We start from the raw sequence: 22126 nt of genomic DNA, 5'->3' as shown, positions 1-22126 counted from the left end.
AATGAATGAAATGAAAAGAGCAGTTGAGAAAAATATAATGAAAGAAAAATATGCAATAGAGGGTATTAACAGCAGAACTGGTCAAACAGAAGAAATAATCTTTAATTTTGAAGACAGGCTATTTAAAAATAGAGAAGAAAAAAGAATGAGAAGAAATGAAGAAAGCTCATGGGATTTATGAGACAGCATCAACAAAGCAAACAATCAAGCCATAGGAGAAAAAAGAAGACAGAGACAAAGAGTGGGGAGCTTATTTAAAGTAGGCCAGGTACAGTGGCTCACGTCTGAAATCCCAGCACTTTAGGATGCCAAGGCAGGTGGATGACTTGAGGTCAGGAGTTTGAGACCAGCCGGGCCAACATGGTGAAACCCCATCTCTACTAAAAATACAAAAAATTAGCTGGGCATGGTGGCAGACACCTGTAATCCTAGCTACCCAGGAGGCTGAGGCAGGAGAATCTCTTGAACCTGGGAGGTGGAGGTTGCAGTGAGCCAAGATCATGCCACTGCACCTCAGTCTAGGTGACAAGCACAACTCTGTCAAAAAAAAAAAAAAAAAAAAAGAAAAAGGAAAAAGAAAAAGAAAATAAATAAATAAACAAATAAATAAATAAATAAATGGTAGCGGAAAATTTCTTAAACCTGGAGAAAGATGTAAATATACAGATACAGAAAAATCAAAGGTCTCCAATTAAATTCATTCCAAATAAGACTACCCCAAGACATATACTCAAATTGTCAAAGATCAAAGACGAAAAAGAGGATCCTGAGAGCAGCAAGAGAAAAGAAGCAAATAATATATAAGGGAGTTCCAATACATCCAGCAGCCGACTTTTCAACAGAAATTTTATAGGCCAGGAGAGAGTGGAATACTATAAAACATGCTGAAGAAAAAAACTGCCAACAGAGAATAGTGTACCCAGCAAAGCTATCTTTCAGAAATAAAGGAGAGATATAGGCTTTCCTAGACAAACAAAACCTGTGGGAGTTCATTACCACCAGGCCTGTCTTATAAAAATACTAAGGGGAGTTCTTCAAGTTGAAAAAAAGTTTTCTAATGATTAACACAAAAACGTTATAAAAAAAAAGTATAAAACTTGCTGGTAAAAGTAAGTACACAGTCAAATGCAGAATACTATAACACTGTAATCCTGGTGTGTCAATTACTTATAACTGTAGTATGAAGGCCAAAAAACAAAGTGATTAAAAATAGTAATAGCTGCAATAATTTTTAAAGGAATATGCAATATAAAATATGTAAATTTTGACATCAAAAATTCAAAATGTGGACAGTGGAGGAGTAAAATTGTAGAGGTTTTTTCATGATCAAAGTCAATTTGTTATCAGCTTAAAATAACCTGTTATAACTATAGATGTGTTTTGAAAACCTCATGGTAACCACATAGAAGAAACCTCTAGTTGATATACAAAAAATGAAAAACAAGAAATCAGACATACCACTAGAGAAAAATCACTCCCTTCCCCACAAGGGAAGACAGTATGAGAGAAAAGAGAGGAATAAACAATGTACAAAATAACTAGAAAACAATTAATAACATGGCAGTAGTAACTATTGATAATTACTTTAAATGTAAGTAGGTTAAATTCTTCAATCAAAAGGCATAGAGTGACTGAATGGATTTTAAAAAGATTCAACTAAAGGCTGCCTACACTTCACCTATAAGGACATACAGAATAAAGGAATGAAAAAAGATATCTAATGCAAATGAAAACCAAAACAGAGCATGAATAACTATATGTGTATCAGATCAAATACAATAAAAGGCAAAAGTTGTAAAAAGAAATAAAGGTAATTATATAATGACATAAAATGGTCATAAAATATATATAATGATTACATAATGATATATAATGATTATAAAATGGTCAAAATTCAGCAAGAGAATATAATAACTGCAAACATATATGCACCTAACATTGGAGCACCTAAATGTATAAAGCAAATATTAATAGACCTGAAGGGAGAGATCAACTGTAGTACAATAACAGTGACTTAACACTCCATTTTCAGCAATGGACAGATCATCCAGACAGGAAATCAGTAGGGAAAAATCACCTAAACTACAATCTGTATCTAATCAACCCAACAGACATATACATATTATTCTGTCCAACAGCTACAGAATACACATTCTTCTCAACTGCACATGAAACATTCCGCAGAACAGATCATAGGTAAGGCCACAAAACAAGTCTTAATAAATTTAAGAAGATTAAAACCATATTAAGTTATTTTTTTCCCGACCACAATGATATAAAACTAGAAATCAAAAACAGAAGGGACTTTAGAAAAAATGCACAAATAATGGATATTAAACAACATACTCTTGAATAAATAATGGGTCATTGAATAAATTAAAAAGGAAACAAACATTTCTGGAGACAAAAAATATTTCTTAAGACAAATGGAAAAGAAAAACAATATAGCAAAACCTATGGTATACAGCAAAAGCAATTCTAAGAGGGAATTTTACAGAAATAAATGTCTATTTCACAAAAAGAAAAATCTTATATAAATAGCCTAATGTTGAACCTCAAGAAATTAGAAAAACAAAGACAAACTAAGCTCAAATTTAGTAAAAGAGGGAAACAATAAAGATCAGAGCAGAAAGAAATGAAATAGAGACTACAGAAACAACAGAAAAGATCAACAAAACTGAGATAAACAAAACCGGGTTTTTGAAAAGTTAAACAAAATTGACAAATCTTTAGAAAGACTAAGAGAAAAAAGAGAGAAAACTCAAATAAATAAGAAACAAAGAAGGAGATATTGCAACTGATACAATAGAAATACAAAGGCTCATGGGACACTTATGAACGATTATATACCAACAAATTGGATAACCAAGAAAACATGGATACATTCCTTGATACATACAACCTACCAAGATTGAATTATGAAGAAATATAATATCTTAATAGATCAGTAATGAGCAAAAAGATTGAATCAGTAGTAAAAAGTCTCCCATAAGTGAAGACCTTATATCTTCACTGCTAATCTCTATGAAACACTTGAAGAACTAATACCATTTCTTCTCCAACTCTTCCAAAAACGGAAGAAGGAATATCTCCAAACTCATTTTACAAAGCCAGCAAAGCCCTGATAGCAATGCCAGACAAAGGTACTACAAAATATCAATTACATTCTCCACAGAAATAGAAAAAAACAATCTTAAAATTTGTATGGAACCACACAAATCCCTAAATAGCCAAAGTAATCTTGAGCAAAAATAACATTTCTGGAGGTATCACACTACCTGAATTCAAAATATACTACAGGGTTATAGTTTTATACTATAGAGCTATAGTAACCAGAACAGCATGGTACAAGCATGAAAACAGACACAAAGACAATGAAACAGAATAGAGAACTCAGAAAGAAATCTACACATTTACTGCCAACTCACTTTCAACAAAAGAGCAAAAAACCCACAATAGAGAAAGAGCAGTCTCTTTAGTAAATGGTGTTGAAAAAACTGGATATCCACATGCATAAGAATGAAACTATATCTCACAACATATACAAAAATCAACTAAAATGAATTAAAGATTTAAATATAAGATTCAAAATTATGAATTGAGAATAAAACACAGGATAAAAGCTTTATGATATGGTCTTGGCAATAACTTTTTGGATATGACCCAAAAAGTACTGTTAATAAAAGCAAACAGATTAATGGGATTATATCAAACTAAGTAGCTTCTGCACAGGAGAGGAAACAATCAACAAAATAAAGGGACAATCTACAGAAGGGGAAAAAATATTTGCAAACTATACACCTGATAAGGGGTTAATATCCAAAATATATAAGGACCTCAAACAGCAATAAAACAAATAACCCAATCAAAAGAAGGACAAACGACCTGACTAGACATTTCTGAAAAGAAGACATTTAAATGGTCAACAGAAATATGAAAAAAATGCTCAATACCACTAATTATTAAGGCAATGAAAATTAAAGTCACAATGAAATATCACCTCAAACCTATTAGAATGGCTGGTATCAAAAAATCAAATATAAGTGTTGGCAAGGATGTGGAGAAAAGGGAACCCCTGCATACTGTTGGTGGGGATGTAAATTAGTACAACCACTATGGAAAATAGTATGGAGGTTTCTTTAAAAATTAAAACTAGAACTACCATATGATCCAGCAATCCTACTACCAAGTATGTATCCAAAGAAATGAAATCAATGTGACAAACAGATACCTGCACTCCCGTGTTTGTTGCAGAATTTTTCACAATAGCCAAGATATAGAATCAACCCAAGTGTCTACAGTGGATGAATGGGTTGTGGTACATCCACTTGAGAGATACCATTCAGCTATAAAAAATGAAATCCTGGCATTCGTGACAACATGAATGAGCCTGGTGAACATTGTTAAGTGAAATAATCCAGGCACAGAAACACAGATACAACATGATCTCACTCATATGTGAAATCTAAAAAAGTTGATCTCATAGAAGTGGAGAGGAGAATGGTGGTTACCAGTGGCTGTGGTGATTGAGGGGAGGTGGCAACTAGGGAGAGATGTTAGTCTAAGAATACATTTCACTTAGAGAGGAGAAATAAGTTTGAGAGATCTTTTGTACAACATGATGTTTACTGTCTGCAACATGGTATTTTGATACCTTGTGGAATAACTGAATCCTGTTAATTGCAATATGCATAATCTCACATAGTTATTTTTGTGGTGAGAACATTTTATATTCATTCTCTTAACATTTTTCTGGTATACATCATAGATATATTATTAATGATAGCTACCATGTTGTACAACAGTATGATTTTATCTGTCAATGTAAAAATAAAATTAAAAAATTAAATGTCACTGATTAGACTTAGTACTATACTTATCCAAATAAACTTAGGTCCAGTTTTTTTTAAATGACAATAAAGAAACTTTAAAAAATAACAATAAGATTTTTAAATGATGACAAATGAGTGACAGAAAATCAAACTTGCGATATTGGGAAAGCAAACTTTAACTATTGTTCAGAAACCATCTTTGCAATGAAATAATTTCATAAATGCAAATCCAAAATAAATACAACAGAACCCATAAACATTAATATTCTTGAGAGAAACAGACATTGAAGAAAAGAACCTACCTATATTAAATACAAGCTGCAGACATTTTTTATAAACTGGATTTTCATTCATGAAGTATATTTAAAGACAAGAATAATATTCCATTTCCAAGAATATTTCATTTTATATTGGGATACTATCATTCCCATAATAATAAATTAAATGTAAATTTATAGTATATTAAAAGGAGTTCTGCTTTCTTTCCAATGGATGGGGTGTTTTTCAACCACTTATTTTTACCCAAGTACTAATATAGAATACTCACATGGAATTTTATGCAACTCATTCATAAACTTCTCCTTCAGCTTAGAAAAGGCATCTTCCTTTCCTTCTCCAGGACTGGCTGGCTCTGTGGCATTGCTTGGCAGAACAGTCGCGACAGTGGTGACTGGTGGGGCTGCCAGGGCCTCATGGTGACTCTCGCTCACCATTTTAGGTTCAGGTGAAGCTGTGAGGGGAGGGAAGCAAAGACAGAACAATTCAAAATGGCTTAACTGCTCCCACATCAAAGGCATCCCAGAGATGAAAGAACATCAGAGGTGGCACCTGCTCACTGGGTAAATAGTCCATTATTAGCATATCGCTTTGTGTTGGTTCATGAAATATTTATGGAAACACAGAGAGTGAAGAGCTCTTCTCCAGAAGGTAAAGACCAGACATAGTTACTCAATAGTATTCTATTCCGACAATACTATGTATACTGTCAAATCTATTAGTTATTTATATAGCCAATTATTTGCTGTGTATATTTAACTTTTAAACCATATCTTACCAAAACGTGTATGAAACAATTCTTGACAAAATACATGCTCTATACTTTAAATATTTTGTGTTTTCTAAAAGGAAAAAAGAGATAAAATATTTGTATTGGAAATGTTGATAAATAACATGCATTCAAAATGCTAGTGACTTTAAAAATGGTTATAAGTAATATTATTCATAATATTGATACTCTAAGATGTTATGAATGTATTACAGTAATTGGTTCTTGAATCTTATTTATTGATGGTAAGTTTTCACCTCAGTCACTTTTTTTGACATTTATTGTAAACAATGCTCTGATCAATAATTTTCTTGTCTTGTTGGGTAATTTTTTTACATCACTATAAATGTGGCATGGTTGATTATATACATCAAGGTGCTGCTAATGAAACACAACTTATAAGTTTAGTTATTTTACTTTATTTAGCTTATTTAATTAGAATATTTTATTTTATTAATTCATTCAATTGTTCAAAGTATTTGTTTACCTCCCAAATATGCCAAAATAATTAATAAAGTAATCAGTAAAAACATCTTAGCTGTGGATTCAGAAGACATCAGTTCTCATCCTCCTCACTAGCTACCTAAACTTTAACAAGGTATTTGACTTCATAATTTATCCACCTTCTGAAATACAAAGAACTAAAACCTGCCCTTCCTAGATTTTTCTTAGAACACGTGAAGGTACAAATGTAAGGAAGGTATTCTAAGAGAGTAGAAATGAACGTATATTCTCCAATCTAAAACTATTCCGGACTTTGTAATTCTCCTGCACGACTTAAGATTTCAGACTTTCTGAGGAAAGAATGTCATGACTTGGGGCAGATATAGAGAAGTAAAGAGGCCTGGACAGGATTCATTTCATGTTCTCAACAGAAAAGTAGATGAACTTATAAAAACCTTTTAATTTGCAAAGACATGGAGATAACCAGCAAACAAGATTTTTTAAAAATTGAAATTTAGTCTGGGCGTGGTGGCTGACTCCTGTAATCCCAGTACTTTGGGAGGCTGAGGCAGGCGGATGACTTGAGGTCAGGAGTTCGAGACCAGCCTGACCAACATGAAGAAACCCCATCTCTACTAAAATATAAAAATTAGCTGGGTGTGGTGGTGGGCACCTGTAATCCCAGCTATTCCGGAGGCTGAGGCAGGAGAATCGCTTGAACCCAGGAGGCAGAGGTTGTAGTGAGCCAAGATTGTGCCACTGCACTCCATCTTGGGCTACAAGAGTGAAACTCTCAAAAAAAAAAAAAAAAAAAAAAAAGGAAAGAAAAGAAATTCAAACAATGTGTGAGTTAGTTGTGCATACTTACATATTTAGTGAAAGTACAATTGAAAATAGAATAATCTCAGATGCGTAAGAGGTTTATTAAAATCTTAATCAAAATTCAGAGATTTTGGATCTACTTCCAGGAGATCATGGCTGAGGCTAACACATACACATAGATAAGAATTTTTATTTTATAATTGACTAGTTCTCTCTTTCTCGTTTATGAGATAGCGTCTTGCTCTGTTGTTAGGCTGGAGAGCACTGGCGAGATCATAGCTCACTGCAGCCTTGAGCTCCTGGGCTCACGTGATCCTACTGGTCTCAGCCTTCTCAAGTATTCGGATTACAGGTGTGAGCCACCACACCTGGCCTCGTTCTCTTTTTTAAGTTTTTAATTTTCCATTACTAGCTACTAATATAATCCTAAAGGGTAGAAATGGACAGATATCAGCTCAGATCTTGTTTTTCAGCTTCTTCATTTGTAAAATGAGGATAACCAGACCAAATCTGTAAGGATTTTATGAGTATGAAATAATTTACGCAAAAAATTTAGCATAGTGTCTGGCATATTAGTTGGTTCCATTGATCCATTGTTCCATTGATCCACTGGCATATTAGTTTGTTCCATAGATCAGTGGATCAATGGAACACACTACCAGTGGATCAATCAATTGATTGCTCAATTGATCTATCCATCCATCTCTAATAGCACTTGGCCTCCCAGAAATGTGGAAACTTTTTGTTTCCAACTCAAGTCACATCCCAGAAGCTTTTCCTGATTATCTGACTTTGTTCAGTTTAGGAGCCCATCTCCCTGGAAAACTTTGAAGTATTGTTTGCTCTGTTGATACAATTTGAGTGAAACTGTTGATGTTAATGATGTCTTAACTTTTGTATTTCATTGAGTCAGTCAGACTAAAATTGTACACACACACACACACACACACTATTATGTACATATTCAAAAAATTAATTTGTTCCTTTGCTGTGAGAAACACCGGATGTGATACACACTATTACTTATCTCTCTACAGGATAGTTGAAGATATTTGAGGAATTATGGCTTACTGTAGAATTTAAAGGAAATGATTGAGTTAAATGAAAATTACTAAGTATAATAGCTCCGTCATTACATTAAAGGTATATTGCTCAACTATGTTTCTGCATAATTTTTGTCTAGTTCTAGAGGTGGGATATTGTTGCTGGTCATTCAGACTGATGTTCAGCTGCTACCTCCAAGTGGCTACACAGTTGTTTCTAGGCTTTGTGTGTACTGATAGCTGGATCCTCCTTCACTTCTTGAGTTGTTAAATAGTTTTCATTTTACTCCAGCTTATACTTGTACATAAAAATTTTCTACATATAGTTTGAAAGACATAAAAGACTATAGGAACAATAAGACTTTTGCTAAATAGGGTCAACATTTAGAAAATGTTCTTAAAGTTACCCAGCTTCTTTTTTTTTTAAGGAAGCAAAGAATGTTTCTCTAATTTCCAAACCAATCCTCTATAGACATAAAATATCTGTGGAAGGTGTTCGTCAAAAAAGTAAGAGCTATAAGCTTTTAACTCTTACCAGCCAATGATATTATCCCTATTGTTTCTTATTTTTTTAATAAAAAAATTGTACGAAATACAGAAAAAATTCTTTTTACTTAGTGCATACCACTGTGAAATTTAAAAAAATCATAAAATACAAAAATGTAGTGGGTAATTGAGGATTTAATATATTGACAATGAAAGACTAAGGGATTGCTTAGTGTTTTATTTTTATTTCTTCATATCTTGAGAGATAATACTGTTTGTAAATAGCAAACCTAAGAATAGTTACTTGGTTCTTGAAAATTCACATTTATGGAAATAAAATGCTTATCAGGAGGCATCATTTTGTGGATGATAAAATTAGTTGATTATTCAGTCCTAGCTAATGTGATGATTTCATTTTTTATTTTTTATTTTTTATTTTTTTGAGACAGGGTATTGCTCTGTAGACCAGGCTGAAGTGCAGTGGCACAATCTCTGCTCGCTGCAACTTCCATCTCTTGGCTTCAAGCAATTCTGCCTCAGCCTCCTGAGTAGTCAGTATTACAGTCACCCACCAACACACCTGGCTAATTTTTGTATTTTCAGTAGAGACGGAGTTTCACCATGTTGGCCAGGCTGGTCTCAAACTCCTGACCTCAAGCGATCTGCCTGCTTCTGCCTCCCAAAGTTCTGGGATTACAGGCATGAGCCATGGCTCCCAGCCTGATGACTTTATATTCTTTTATGTACACAGTTTGCTTATTCAGAAAAAAAGATATTCTACTCAGTCTTTAAAAAATAAGCTAACAGTTATTGAGCACCCGCCAAGCGGTTTAAACATATTAAAGCGTATAGTAGTTTTCATATTATTCCCATTAATAATTATCACCCATTTCATAGGTGAGGAAATTAAGTCATAGGAGGTTATACAGTAAAACTCAGACAGTTAAAAGTCATACAGTAGTAATTAATGGAGTTGGGATTTTAACCAAGGTATCTTAGCCACTGTAGTATCAGGAGACTTGGAAACTATGAGATAAGTATCTAACATAATCCTGTTTTTTGAAGGAGTTTTTGGATACAACTCATAGTAGGAGGTTATTTTACATTGTCATCCAGTATACACACTCTGTCTGCCTAGATATTATATACTGAAGAGAAATTTCACATAAAAACACTTCTGTGAAATACTCGGATATATTCAATTCTACTCTCTTCTTTATCACTAAAAAATTCTAGTTGTATCTCAAAGTTGTGTACATTAGTTTCACAATCCACTCATGATTTGAGACCTGTAGTTTGAAAAATCACTAAAATAAAGGACATATTGATATAAAATAACATCAAAAGGAGCTAATACTAATGATTCCATTTATTAGGCACCTACTTTGTGCCAAAATACTGTTGTTGATATTTAAGGAGAAAATTCTCAATTCCTATTACAACCCTGAAAAGTAACTCAATCTTATTTTACAGAAGTAACTGGAGTGCGGCTTTCCCAGGACTAAGTGATTGGTCCTACACAGATTTAGCCTGATCCAAAGTTCCTTCTACTGGTCTACTCTACTAATAACATTTAAGCATCATTAAACAATTAAATCAGTACTGAAGAAGTATTTTGATTTTCTTTTGAATCTATTTGCCAGTAAATGGAAGACACAAGTCATCTTACTGAAAGGAAACATAGTGCTTAATTTCAGAGGCACAGTCATTTAGTTTGTTAAAGTGGAATTCAGCATCCTGAAATATACCAAGAAAAATATTATTGAATAGAAAATTAAATTATCAAGAAAAATATTATTGAATAGAAAATTAAATTATCAAGAAAAATATTATTGAATAGAAAATTAAATTATCTTCTAAAAGAAAGTCCAGCACAAGCAATTTTCTTTTTTTTTTTTTAAATTTTACTTTAAGTTCTGGGATACATGTGCAGAACGTGCAGGTTTGTTACATAGGTATACATGCACTATGGTGGTTTTAAGCACTGCATGCATTAGGTATTTGTCCTCATGCTCTCCCTCCCCTTGCCTCCCACCCCTGACAGGCTCTGGTGTGTGATGTTCCCCTCCCTATATCCATGTGTTCTCATTGTTCAACTCCCACTTACGAGTGAGAATATGCAGTGTTTGAGTTTCTGTTCCTGTGTTAGTTTACTGAGAATGATGGTTTCCAGCTCCATCCATGTCCCTGCAAAGGACATGAACTCATTCTTTTTTTATGGCTGCATAGTATTCCATAGTGTATATGTGCCACATTTTCTTTATCCACTCTATCATTGATGGGCATTTGGGTTGGTTCCAAGTCTTTGCTATTGTGAATAGCAGCACAAACAATTTTCAAAGAAAGAAATACAAACTCCTTTCCCTCCTAACAAAAACTAAAATTAAAAAATTTAATTTCACAAATAAAGAACTGAAAATTAAAATAACAGTGAGAAGACATTCATTTATAAATCTGGCTAAACATAGATAGTGAAGGTGAGTGTACAAGAAACTGGGCAATTAGGAAGGAGACTAGATTAGTAGGATACTTTATAGATACCAAACTAACAGAACATATCAAAAGCTTTAGAAAGGGTCATTTTTATTCCAGAAATTCTCAATAAAAATTAATCTTAAATGGATATAAAAGCAATTTAATATAAGGATGCTTATAGTAACATTATTTACAATATTAGAAGTACCAGAAATTATCCAACAGAGAGACCTCTTAATTATAATAATCTATAAAATGATGTTATAAAAATTATCTAAAAGGTAGCCATCTATAAACCTGGAAATACATGGGAGTGTTAGGTAAAAACACAAATTATGAGACAGTATATAAAGTGTCCAATTTTTCTTTAAAAAATCTTTTGCAGAGAAGAGGCTGGAAAGATGCATTAAAAAGTGTTAGCCTTGTGGAAGAATATCCACTTTTCCCCTATATTTCTACATTCTCAATATATTGCAGACCTGAATTATTTTAAATTATAAAAAGAAAAAAATCTTTAAAACTTTTATTCTGGGGAAAACTGGATCTTGCAGAAGAGGTTTAATTTCCTAACGCCAGATTTTCAAAACAAAACAAAACAAAACAAAAAACAACTTTAAAATGTATTTCAGAAGCTAAATCTCAAGAATGAATGATGCAGCTACATATTTAGCAAATATGTAAAATGGCCACTGGTTAAAATACAATGTAGAAAAGATATAAAGGTATCATTAAAGTTTATACTTTTGTTAGAACTAGAATTTGATCCAGCAATCTCGTTACTGGGTACCTTTCCAGAGGAAAAGAAGTCATTATATGAAAAAGATAGTTGCACAAGCATGTTTGTAGCAGCACAATTTGCAGTTGCAAAATCATGGAACCAACCCAAATGCCCATTAATCAATGAGTGGATAAAGAAACTGTGGTATATTTATATGATGGAATACTACTCAGCCATGAAAAGGAATGGGTTAATGGCACTTGCAGCAACCTGGATGAGATTGGAGACTATGATTCTAATTGAAGTAACTCATGAATGGAAAATCAAACAATGTATGTTCTCACTGATATGTGGGAGCTAAGCTATGAGGACGTAAAGGCATAAGAATGATTCAACGAACTTTGGGGACTTGGGAAAAGTGGGAGGGGGTGAGAGATAGAAGACTACAAGTATGGTGCAATGTATACTGCTTGGGCGATGGGTGCATCAAAAATCTCACAAATCACCACTAAGGAACTTACTCATGTAACCAAATACCACCTGTACACCAATAAGTTATGAAAAATGAAAAAAAAATGAGATATGAAAAATAGTTTATAGTTTTGTGGTATAAAATGAGGAAAATTAGGACTTTGGTTGCTATGACAACTTCCCTCTGTCCCCTTAGAATTATTCTTCTTAATAGGACTTTAATTATACCTATCTCTAGATCTACAAATTAATATAGATTTCTCAGATTACATAGTAAGATAGTCTACTATGCTGTAAGAGCATCATGATTTTTAGACAAAGCATTACTTCCATCTCTATTTAAGTATTGTATTTTATAACAATAGCATGCAAAATTAAACCACATACAGGAGAACGTCGAAAAAATATTACTAAAAAAAGTCTTCTAAAGCAGAAAAGTCCCATATTGAAACTAACTCTTGGAATAATTATTAAAAAGAATCTGGGAGATATTATGGAAGGTGTTAGAGTATATTTTGAGGCAAAGGGCAGAATGTAGTGATTTTATTCCATCCAAGTTTCCCTTGATCTGCTGTGGGTGTAGGTAGAATCCATAAGCGAGGGCCACGTCTATTCACTTCTTCCTATGCCCTGTGGCTTTCGAGAATAAGGATTTCAGCCTCTTCCCTCAGCTTCTAGAAGTGCTGCCTGCTGATTGCTCACAGTCAGGGAGTCACTCCAAAGAAATTGCCCTTGACCAAAAGCAGCTGCCTTGCTGAGGGTTAAGCCCCCTTACCCAGGAATAGCCTTCACGCAATGAGTGGTGGATGCTGGTCTTGATTTAGTTCATCTCTGAAGGACACTGTAGGATCAGCTAAAGCCTGTTGTAATGGCGTATCAGTTCAGCAAGCATCTCCCCTTCTGTACATTTGCTTCCTTCAGTGTCTTACATGGAGAACATTTCCTAGTAAACTACCTCTGATTGAGAGTAGGTTCCCAGGGAATCTGACCTATAACACCTACTCTGAAATATTTTTGGAAAAAAAATGAACCACTGTCAAAACTTTCATTTAAATTCTTTCCAAATCCAAAGATCCTTAGGCAGTTAAGTAAAGTCTAGCAGCATATCAAAATCTTCCACAAGTTTGCAGATGTTTGAATGTCAGGCTCGAGGTGTATCTTCTCTCTAGTTCAAACACAATTTCTCTTGAGGGAAGTAAGAGGGAAGCAAGAGATTGTACAGGCCTGTCACTATGGAGGAGAGCTGACTTATATGGCGGTAGTTCCAAAGAAAGGACTATTGATGAAAGGTAGTTTTTCAGACCTTGGAACAACCGGAAGCACAGCAGTCTGGCTAACCTAAAACACACAGGTGCCTGGATTCTTCTTCCCTTTTTCCCAAAATGGATCTAGTTGCCTCCAGATTTTACCCATTTAACAAGTCACAAAAGTTTCCTCAGAGGTGTAGGGAGAATTTTTTAAAGTGTGTGCCTTCCAGGAAGTATTTCTCATAGTGCTTTTGCAAATTCAATATAACTGGGCCGTCTTAGGTTTACTTTAAGAACAGAACAAACATTCTTACCCATTGTCACAAATCCCACAATACAAACAATTGAAGAGGTGTGTAGAGGCGTTATGCTGAAGGTGTCTTTGGAAGAATGCAAGCAGAAAGAAATATTGTATGCTCACCAGCTGTCTTTCCTAAGAATTCCCTTTAAACATCTCTGTTCCCCCTGGTTTCTGGCTCTGTAGAAGGTGCTATATGTCTTCTCTCTTCCTTCTTCAGAACTTCTCCGCAGCTTCCGAAGCCCTATTGGCTTTCCTTCTCATATCCCTCTCTCCTATCTGCCTCTCTTCTTGCTCTGATCAAAATGCTCCAGTCTCCAGTTTCTCTTATAACCTCTCCTTGGTCTTAACTTTTTCTTTTCTTTCTTTGATTGTTGTTTTTCCCTAATGGGAGAACAACAGTCACTTTCAGTTAGGTCTCACTTATCAGGTACTAAAGACTTGATGTAGGCCAGGCGCGGTGGCTCAAGCCTGTAATCCCAGCACTTTGGGAGGCCGAGACGGGCGGATCACGAGGTCAGGAGTTCGAGACCATCCTGGCTAACACGGTGAAACCCCGTCTCTACTAAAAAATACAAAAAACTAGCCGGGCGAGGTGGCGGGCGCCTGTAGTCCCGGCTACTCGGGAGGCTGAGGCAGGAGAATGGCGTAAAAACCCGGGAGGCGGAGCTTGCAGTGAGCTGAGATCCGGCCACTGCACTCCAGCCTGGGCGATACAGCGAGACTCCGTCTCAAGAAAAAAAAAAAAAAAAAAAGACTTGATGTAAGTAATGAGAATTTAGTGAGCTTTATGCTTTGTGTGGAGTTGGAGAACAGGAGAATAAGATATCAATTCACACCATTAAAGCAGCCCATGAATTTCTGCTTGCTGACCCTTCCTCCCATTATGGAAACTCAAATATGGCCCCACAATGGCATCTCCTGAAACCAATAGTGGTAAATTACAACTCATAGTTATCTTCTTGACATAGTTAGGTAATTGGGAACATGACTCTGATTTCCAAGAAGCAGGTGGGAAAGCATGAAGAGGAAGTAGCAAATAGGACCAGGAATTAGGAAATTTGGGCTCAATAAGGATAAGTGCAGAGAGATGCAGCTGTAAGTTTCTCAAAATGAACAAATAGCTTAAAAGGAAAATGTTTCTGTTAAAAAACCAGGGGTTAAACTGTTTAAGTAGCTAGTTAATCCTACTTCTAGAGGTTGGAAAACTGACTTACCAACTTGCAAATTTCATATTGTTAATGAGAATTCTTTCTTGTCTTTTTCTTACGTAAGGCAATTTAGTTTGCTAGATTCTTCAGTGTTCGTTCCCCACCAACCCTGTCTCTTCAAGATGAGCAAAAGCTCAGGAGCCATCTTTCTTAAAGGTGGAAGGAGACGTTATATTATATTATATTAAGAATTCAGCTGTTTTCCCATCTAACCCTAATTTTCATTGTTTAAAAATCATAATAACATCCTGTGTCAAAAAGTGTCATTTTATTTTTCTAGATTTATTTCCAAGCTGGCCCAACTGGTTTAACATCTCTATATCTTTTTTTTTTCATTTTTCAAGCTTTGTTTTTCACTGCATGTTCTCACTCATAAGTGGGAGCTGGACAATGAGTACACATGGACACAGGGAGGGGAACAACACATTGGGGCTTGTCAGTGGGGCAGGGAGAGCATCAGGACAAACAGCTAATGCATGAGGGACTTAATACCTAGGTGATGGGTTGATGGGTGCAGTAAACCACCATGGCACACGTTTACCTATGTAACAAACCTGCGTGTTCTGCACATGTATCCTGGAACCTAAAATCAAATCAAATTAAAACAAACAAAAAACTTTGTTTTCTCTGAGGAGAGATGGATCTAACCCTTGATCCTAAAGGTGGTGGGTGGGAGATGTATGCAAAGTATGAAATCCAGTGTGTGCCCATCGATAGCTCCTTTTCAGTAAAATTGTTCTCATGGCTCTAAAGGTGGAAACGAGCTCATGCACATTGTGTGACGACCCCCTACAGCATAGTCACAGCAAATTTAAGGAGGAATGTGTACCTGATTTAAGGGCAGCTCATTGGACAGAGGCCAATGACACTGTTTAGCATGAAAAGGTGAGTTAGGCCAATAAGAATCATTCCCTAGAAATTTAAACTATGAAAACCTTTGAAGAAACTAAGGCATAGAGAAAAAAATAAACATGCTCATTGTCACAGAGTTAGTAAGTGGTGAAGCCAGGATTCCAGTATGGCTATCTGATCCCAGGGCTCACATCTGTGATCACTGTGTAATCATCCTTGCAGTTACTCCACTTCCGTTGGCCTGGTTTTCACCTCGATCTGGGTTTCAGTATGTAGTATCCCACAAATACTAACACTTGATGATGATCTAAGTATCTGCACCTTATAATCAAGAAAGTACTGTGTAGAGTCACTAGTCTTGTTAGTTTCTGGATCATTTGAATTTATAGCCAGAAGTGATGAATTTTGTCAGTAACTCTTCACTCTGCATTCCTAACTGTACATGGAAGGAAGACTGTTAGAACTGACAGCATTGTGTGATGTGGGATCCTATCATGGAAGCTAAGGAAAATGCCATGGAGACTGATAGTTGAGTGATGGCTTAAACACTCAACTGAATACATTCTTTCACAACATTTTTTTTCACATTTTTTACATCTCTGAAATGGGGATTTTTCTTAAAATCTGTGGTATCTTACTATCACTGTCTGCCAGGCCCAGTTGTCATTTGCTCAGTGTACACTCAACACAGTTATTATTCCTATTGATGTTCCAGTCAACAAATCACTCATAGGTGACTTAAATAAGGGATCTGCATCTGGGTTGTCATCTGAAACCTTCTAATATTGGCTTTACCATCAAAACTAGCAGAATGAGAGTCAAGCAATTTGGAAGGTTTTGGAGGCAACGGTAAAGCAATATTTGCAGAAATGGTATGTGAAAAAAAGAGCGTTATCAAATCTGAGCATTGAGAACAGATTTAGAAATTTTAGAAATTCATTAACTAATTTATTTTGCTCTTATTTTTGTTTTTTTGTGTGCACAACAGTGACAAAATGAAATCTGTCTAAATAAGTCTAAATCTTTTAATACAAAATATAAATTCAAATTACATGAAACCATATTTGAAATTGTTTTGCAACATTCTTTCTTAGTGCTATATAAAATAACAGTGCATCTTGTAATTAACAGTCTCTTAGAGTACATGAAATACATATTTCCTAAAGAATGAGGAGAAAATATGAGTATTGTTTATAAATAATGTATTGGAAAGGGAAAACTTTAAAAAAATTTAAACAAACTGTGTTTCTCATTCTCAGAAGATCAATTACAATGATATTTAGCAACTATAGTCAATATAAATTTCAGAAGAACTAGCTAAAATAAAAATAAATCCATGAGCCAAGTGAAAACTATATTCATTGCTATGTTATTTTCCCCTCTGGACCTATATTATTGAGAATAAAAGAATGGAAACAAATAGGCAAAACATGTCCAAGAGAAAATTCAAGTACTGAATTATGATAATAATATACAGAAAATCAGAAGGTTTTATACAAACCTGAAAATTTCCCACCTACAATAGTGATATAAATCTTAAAAATATGGTACATTAGAGTTGTAACGAAAACATATTCATTAATGAATTCACAAGTTTAACATTGTTTTGCTGATAATCTACTTATGCATTCGTTTCTCTATAAATAAAATATTTTATCATTGCAGTTTCAAAACTACATTTATTTTAAAAGTGCCACTGAATAATGTAGAATACTTCTGGCTTTAAAAAGCCTCCCAAGATTTTAGTAGGAATGGCAGGTTCATAACCAAGAAAATATATGAGTTTTTTTCAAATGCATTATAAAAACTTCAGGTGGATTTTACAGTGTTTTAAAAGATGTTACAACAGGAGGCCGGTCATGGTGACTCACACCTGTTATCCCAGCACATTGGAAGGCCAAGGTGGGTGGATTATGAGGTCAGGAGATCGAGATCATCCTGGCTAATACGGTGAAACCCCGTCTCTACTAAAATTACAAAAAATTAGCCGGGCGTAGTGGCGGGCTCCTGTAGTCCCAGCTACTTGGGAGGCTGAGGCAGGAGAATGGAGTGAACCTGGGAGGCGGAGTTTGCAGTGAGCCGAGATCGCGCCACACTGCACTGCAGTCTGGGTGATAAAGAGAGACTGTGTCTCAAAAAAAAAAAAAAAAAAGAAAAGAAAAGAAAAGAAAAAGAAAAAAAAAGTTACAACAGGAGTAAAGTCTCTCTTTTTTCTTTTTAATTTATTTTTGATAGAAGAGGGAGATGTAAAGGCCTAGAGATGGAAATGAAATCTTCCATGGATCAATTTGACAGCTTTTCTAAGTGACTGTGCTCATTAAATAGAATATTAATTGAAGTGATCTCTAACTTTGGTATAGTAAGATGGTACTAGATGCTTTTGGTAGTTATGAAGAGATATAGCTTAGCTGAAGCAAGCCAAATGACCCTCATAGTGTTTTTTTTTTTTTTTAAAATAGAAGTTACAGATAAATAATTTGGAATTTCCGTTTTCTGTTGCTTTGCTGAAACTCAAATCTGAACTCTTGATGTTTCTGAGCTGCAGGCACTTGACAGAAAATATAAGCGTGCAGCTCACAGCCCTCTTTTATCACACTGTGTTCAAACAGTCATTGTTTTGTCACGCAGTGAAGCAAAACTTTAAAATCCATCTATACACAGTTCAGATTGAGGTAAACAGGATGATGGAAAATGTTGCAAACTATCAGTTATAAATAATATATTAATAAATAAAAATATCTAACATTTATTAAGCTGATACTATTACCTAGACATAATTATAAGTGTTTTAAACATCTAAGCTCATATCATGCTCACAAAATAAACCCCATGAGTCAGGCAATATTATTACAGTGTCTCTCTATTATAGATGAGAGAACTTGCCAAAGTTTGCACAGCTAGTAAGTGGTGGAGCCAGGATTTAAATTGAAACAGGCCAGCTCTGAGTCCATGGAAGTCTGCCTCACTAATAAATGAGTAGATAAATGTTGATCAAATGAATAAACTGTGTGTCTACAATGTGTCCAACATTATACTAGGTGCTTTGAATAATTCTCAAGTAATTCATTCACCACGTGAATGCCTGGGGATACAGCCATGTATGCAGATGGTTAAAATCCAAAATATACTCTAGTATAAATAATTATAGGAGACTTCTCCCCAAATTCTACCTTCTGTTGTGTGCCAGTGAATTAATTTGGGGACATGAGACAAGAATGAACAGTATCCACAATCTACGAAACAATAAAAGCAAGATTGTTGGCTGTTTACCTAACAGTATGTTTGTTTTTTACCTAACAGCTATTCCTTCCTTTCAATTTAAGATACTCCCCACCCCTTTTTTTTTCTGACAAGTACTGCTTTGGGGAGATTACCTTATCCCTGTTTCATGAAAAAAATCTTATTAGTCTACATGTTGATCATGGAAATCCTATTCTTTTTGCTGATAGTTGGTTTAGGCAAGGGCATATGAGTCGATTTGGAAATGTAATATAAGAGGAATTCTGTTGGGTGATTTCTGGAAACGTTTTTCTAACTTTTCAAAAGACATCCAGAGGAAGCAATATCTCCTTTGCTGGGTGGTGGTGTGTTTGCATGTGGTACCTGGAACTGCTTGCAGCCATGTCGTATGAGAGAATCTGGTGAAAGGTAAGGCAGATAGATACTCTATGGACGGCGAGCTATAAACTGAAAGTAACCATAACCTCACAATGGTGTTGAGCACTGTGTTAATCAACCTATGACCACCATACCTTGGGACATCTTATAATGGTAAATAATACATTTCCCTTACAGTTTAATTCAGTTTGTATTACATCTGCCAAAAAAGAGCATACACAAATATTTAATAATCTTATTTTTGCAATAAAAAAATTTTATTTTTTCCATAGGCTTATTATCTACTAGGCAAAGCTAACTTGCCTTGTTGCTAATACTCTTTACCTGCGTGTGCCTCTGACTCCCAGCTTTTGATTATCAATAGGTCTAAGAGATTTTCATTACATTTGTTTTCCTATTCAAAACAGCGTTGTGTCTTCCCTACATTCTGTAAATTATGGTGAAGTTCAGCACTCTGCATCCTGTGGAGCTGGATAAATATGAATTGAGTTGATGTGAATTATAAGAAAATTGGTTTTGTGATTAGTTTAAGCTGCTTTAAAAGATTTGAGGCTGGGCGTGGTGGCTCAAGCCTGTAATCCCAGCACTTTGGGAGGCCCAGACGGGTGGATCACGAGGTCAGGAGATCGAGACCATCCTGGCTAACACGGTGAAACCCCGTCTCTACTAAAAAATACAAAAAACTAGCCGGGCGAGGTGGCGGGCGCCTGTAGTCCCAGCTACTCGGGAGGCTGAGGCAGGAGAATGGCGTAAACCCGGGAGGCGGAGCTTGCAGTGAGCTGAGATCCGGTCACTGCACCCCAGCCTGGGCGACAGAGCGAGACTCCGTCTCAAAAAAAAAAGATTTGAAAGGTTTAGGTAAGGGTTCAATTTTATATATTACATTCCAATTGAATGTTCTACGTTTTAGTGTGTCCATCACTGATCAAAGTCTGCTAGTGAGGAGGCAGTGGACAACTACACCTTGATCTACTAGGAGTACGCTACAAATAAATCAGCACGACTTGGAGGACTGGAAAGAATATTTGAAAGGCAGGTGCCCTATTGTGATTCTTATGTTGCATAATCTCCAGGTTTTTCTTAGTGAGTTCCTTTTTCTTTGCTTCTTCCCTGTCTCCTTCTCTTTCTTCTTTGCTTTTGTTTCTTACTAAGAAACAATTTATTTTCTGTTTCTTCACCAATCATGCTTTAATAAAGTTAGGGATATGTCCATGACAAATTTTCACATCTTCTCTTTCGTCTTGACAAACCCAGAACACATCACTTTAAGAAAGTGGCGTTGAACAGGTTTCCTATAAAATACCATTGAGTCACCATCTCACATTGGAAACATGACATTGAACATTGTGAAATAAGTAACTTCAATAAAAGGTCATTATCTCTGGCTCTTTAACTTTTATTTTCATTTTGGCCAATGTCTGGACTTAATTCCATTTCATCTGAGTGGCTTAATAAGACTGATGAATACACCACAGTTTGCATCTCAGATCTTCAAAGAGTTTAGAAAGAATATAGTTTCTGATTTGGAGCATGATCTGTAAATACTATCCTATTTACATGATAAACAGGCACGCTGGCTTACTGACAAGAGCAATATATGGAGCTAAATTGCCTTTTCATGTTTTATTCAGTAATTATAGATGCTATAATTCCACTGATATGAAGTCATTCTACAGGCAGTTGGCTCATTTCTTTAGACTTTTTTCATACTTACTGATCAATAATTTGATATTATGACATTAAAAGAAAACTAAAATGTGATCTAAAGTGCTTATAGTGAGTGTGCCAAACTTCCACTTTAAAAGTTGTTGGATGTCTTTTATTCTCAAAATGCCCTATTATAATTTTTTAATATTCTTAAGTAGAAGTCATTTCTACCTTACTGTAAAGCAACAGATATATGGAAGATCTGCACCTTTTCCTGTTGTGTAGCTCGAGATTGTTGATGACTAGGACTTCAAGTTTATTTCATCAGTCTAATTATAAACTACGATGCATTGTTGGAAGAAAACATGTTTGTATTGAGTCAGATATTTTTTCTTCCATGCCATGGAGATCCAACTGCTTTTTCTTAAAATAGGTAATATAAGTAGCTAAATCTCAATTAATATCCAACCAGCTAAGGAGACATATCTGAGTGAGGACACACGATTGCAAATTCATAACTGAATATTACATTACAGATAAACTAACATTTTACTAAGCTAAAAAGCATACTGATAGCATGAATAAAATATGAGTGTTTATTTTAATCAACTAAAACCACCCTATATTATAGAAGGTGAAATACAGAGTAAGATAGCATATATGACAATAAAAGTCCACTTGTTTACCAGCAGTTTTATGCTTAGAAACCACTCAAGGACTTTTGCAATCAAAGACAAAATCAATGGGAAGGGAATCAAGAATCCCAAAAGACTGTGTCAAATTTTTGTGCCTAAAAAAAATAAAGAAAGAAAGAGGAAAAGCAGAAATGCTAGCAAAGCACCACTAAAATAATTGGAGTAAAATTATAAAATAAAACTGAATTATATGAGAAAGATTTTTACACAGGCAACTTAAAG

The 22126-nt window shown here is 35.0% G+C and overlaps 1 protein-coding gene across 5 annotated transcripts in view; it reads right to left on the bottom strand.

Annotated features, from left to right (window-relative positions):
• Nucleotides 1–22126, bottom strand: part of SYT1 (synaptotagmin 1) — a 592766-nt gene that overhangs the window by 234220 nt on the left and 336420 nt on the right. For all 5 annotated transcript variants that reach the window (XM_037987655.2, XM_008004112.3, XM_037987647.2 and 2 more), the window contains one exon: nucleotides 5380–5562. In XM_037987655.2, coding sequence (XP_037843583.1) covers nucleotides 5380–5545 — 166 coding nt within the window. In that variant the 5' untranslated portion in view covers nucleotides 5546–5562. The remainder of the gene's footprint in view (nucleotides 1–5379; nucleotides 5563–22126) is intronic.

The sequence above is a fragment of the Chlorocebus sabaeus genome, chromosome 11 (genome assembly GCF_047675955.1).
Source record: "Chlorocebus sabaeus isolate Y175 chromosome 11, mChlSab1.0.hap1, whole genome shotgun sequence".
Lineage (NCBI taxonomy): Eukaryota > Metazoa > Chordata > Mammalia > Primates > Cercopithecidae > Chlorocebus > Chlorocebus sabaeus.
Note: the sequence above shows the minus strand (reverse complement) of the source record. Positions and strands in the feature narration are given on the sequence as shown.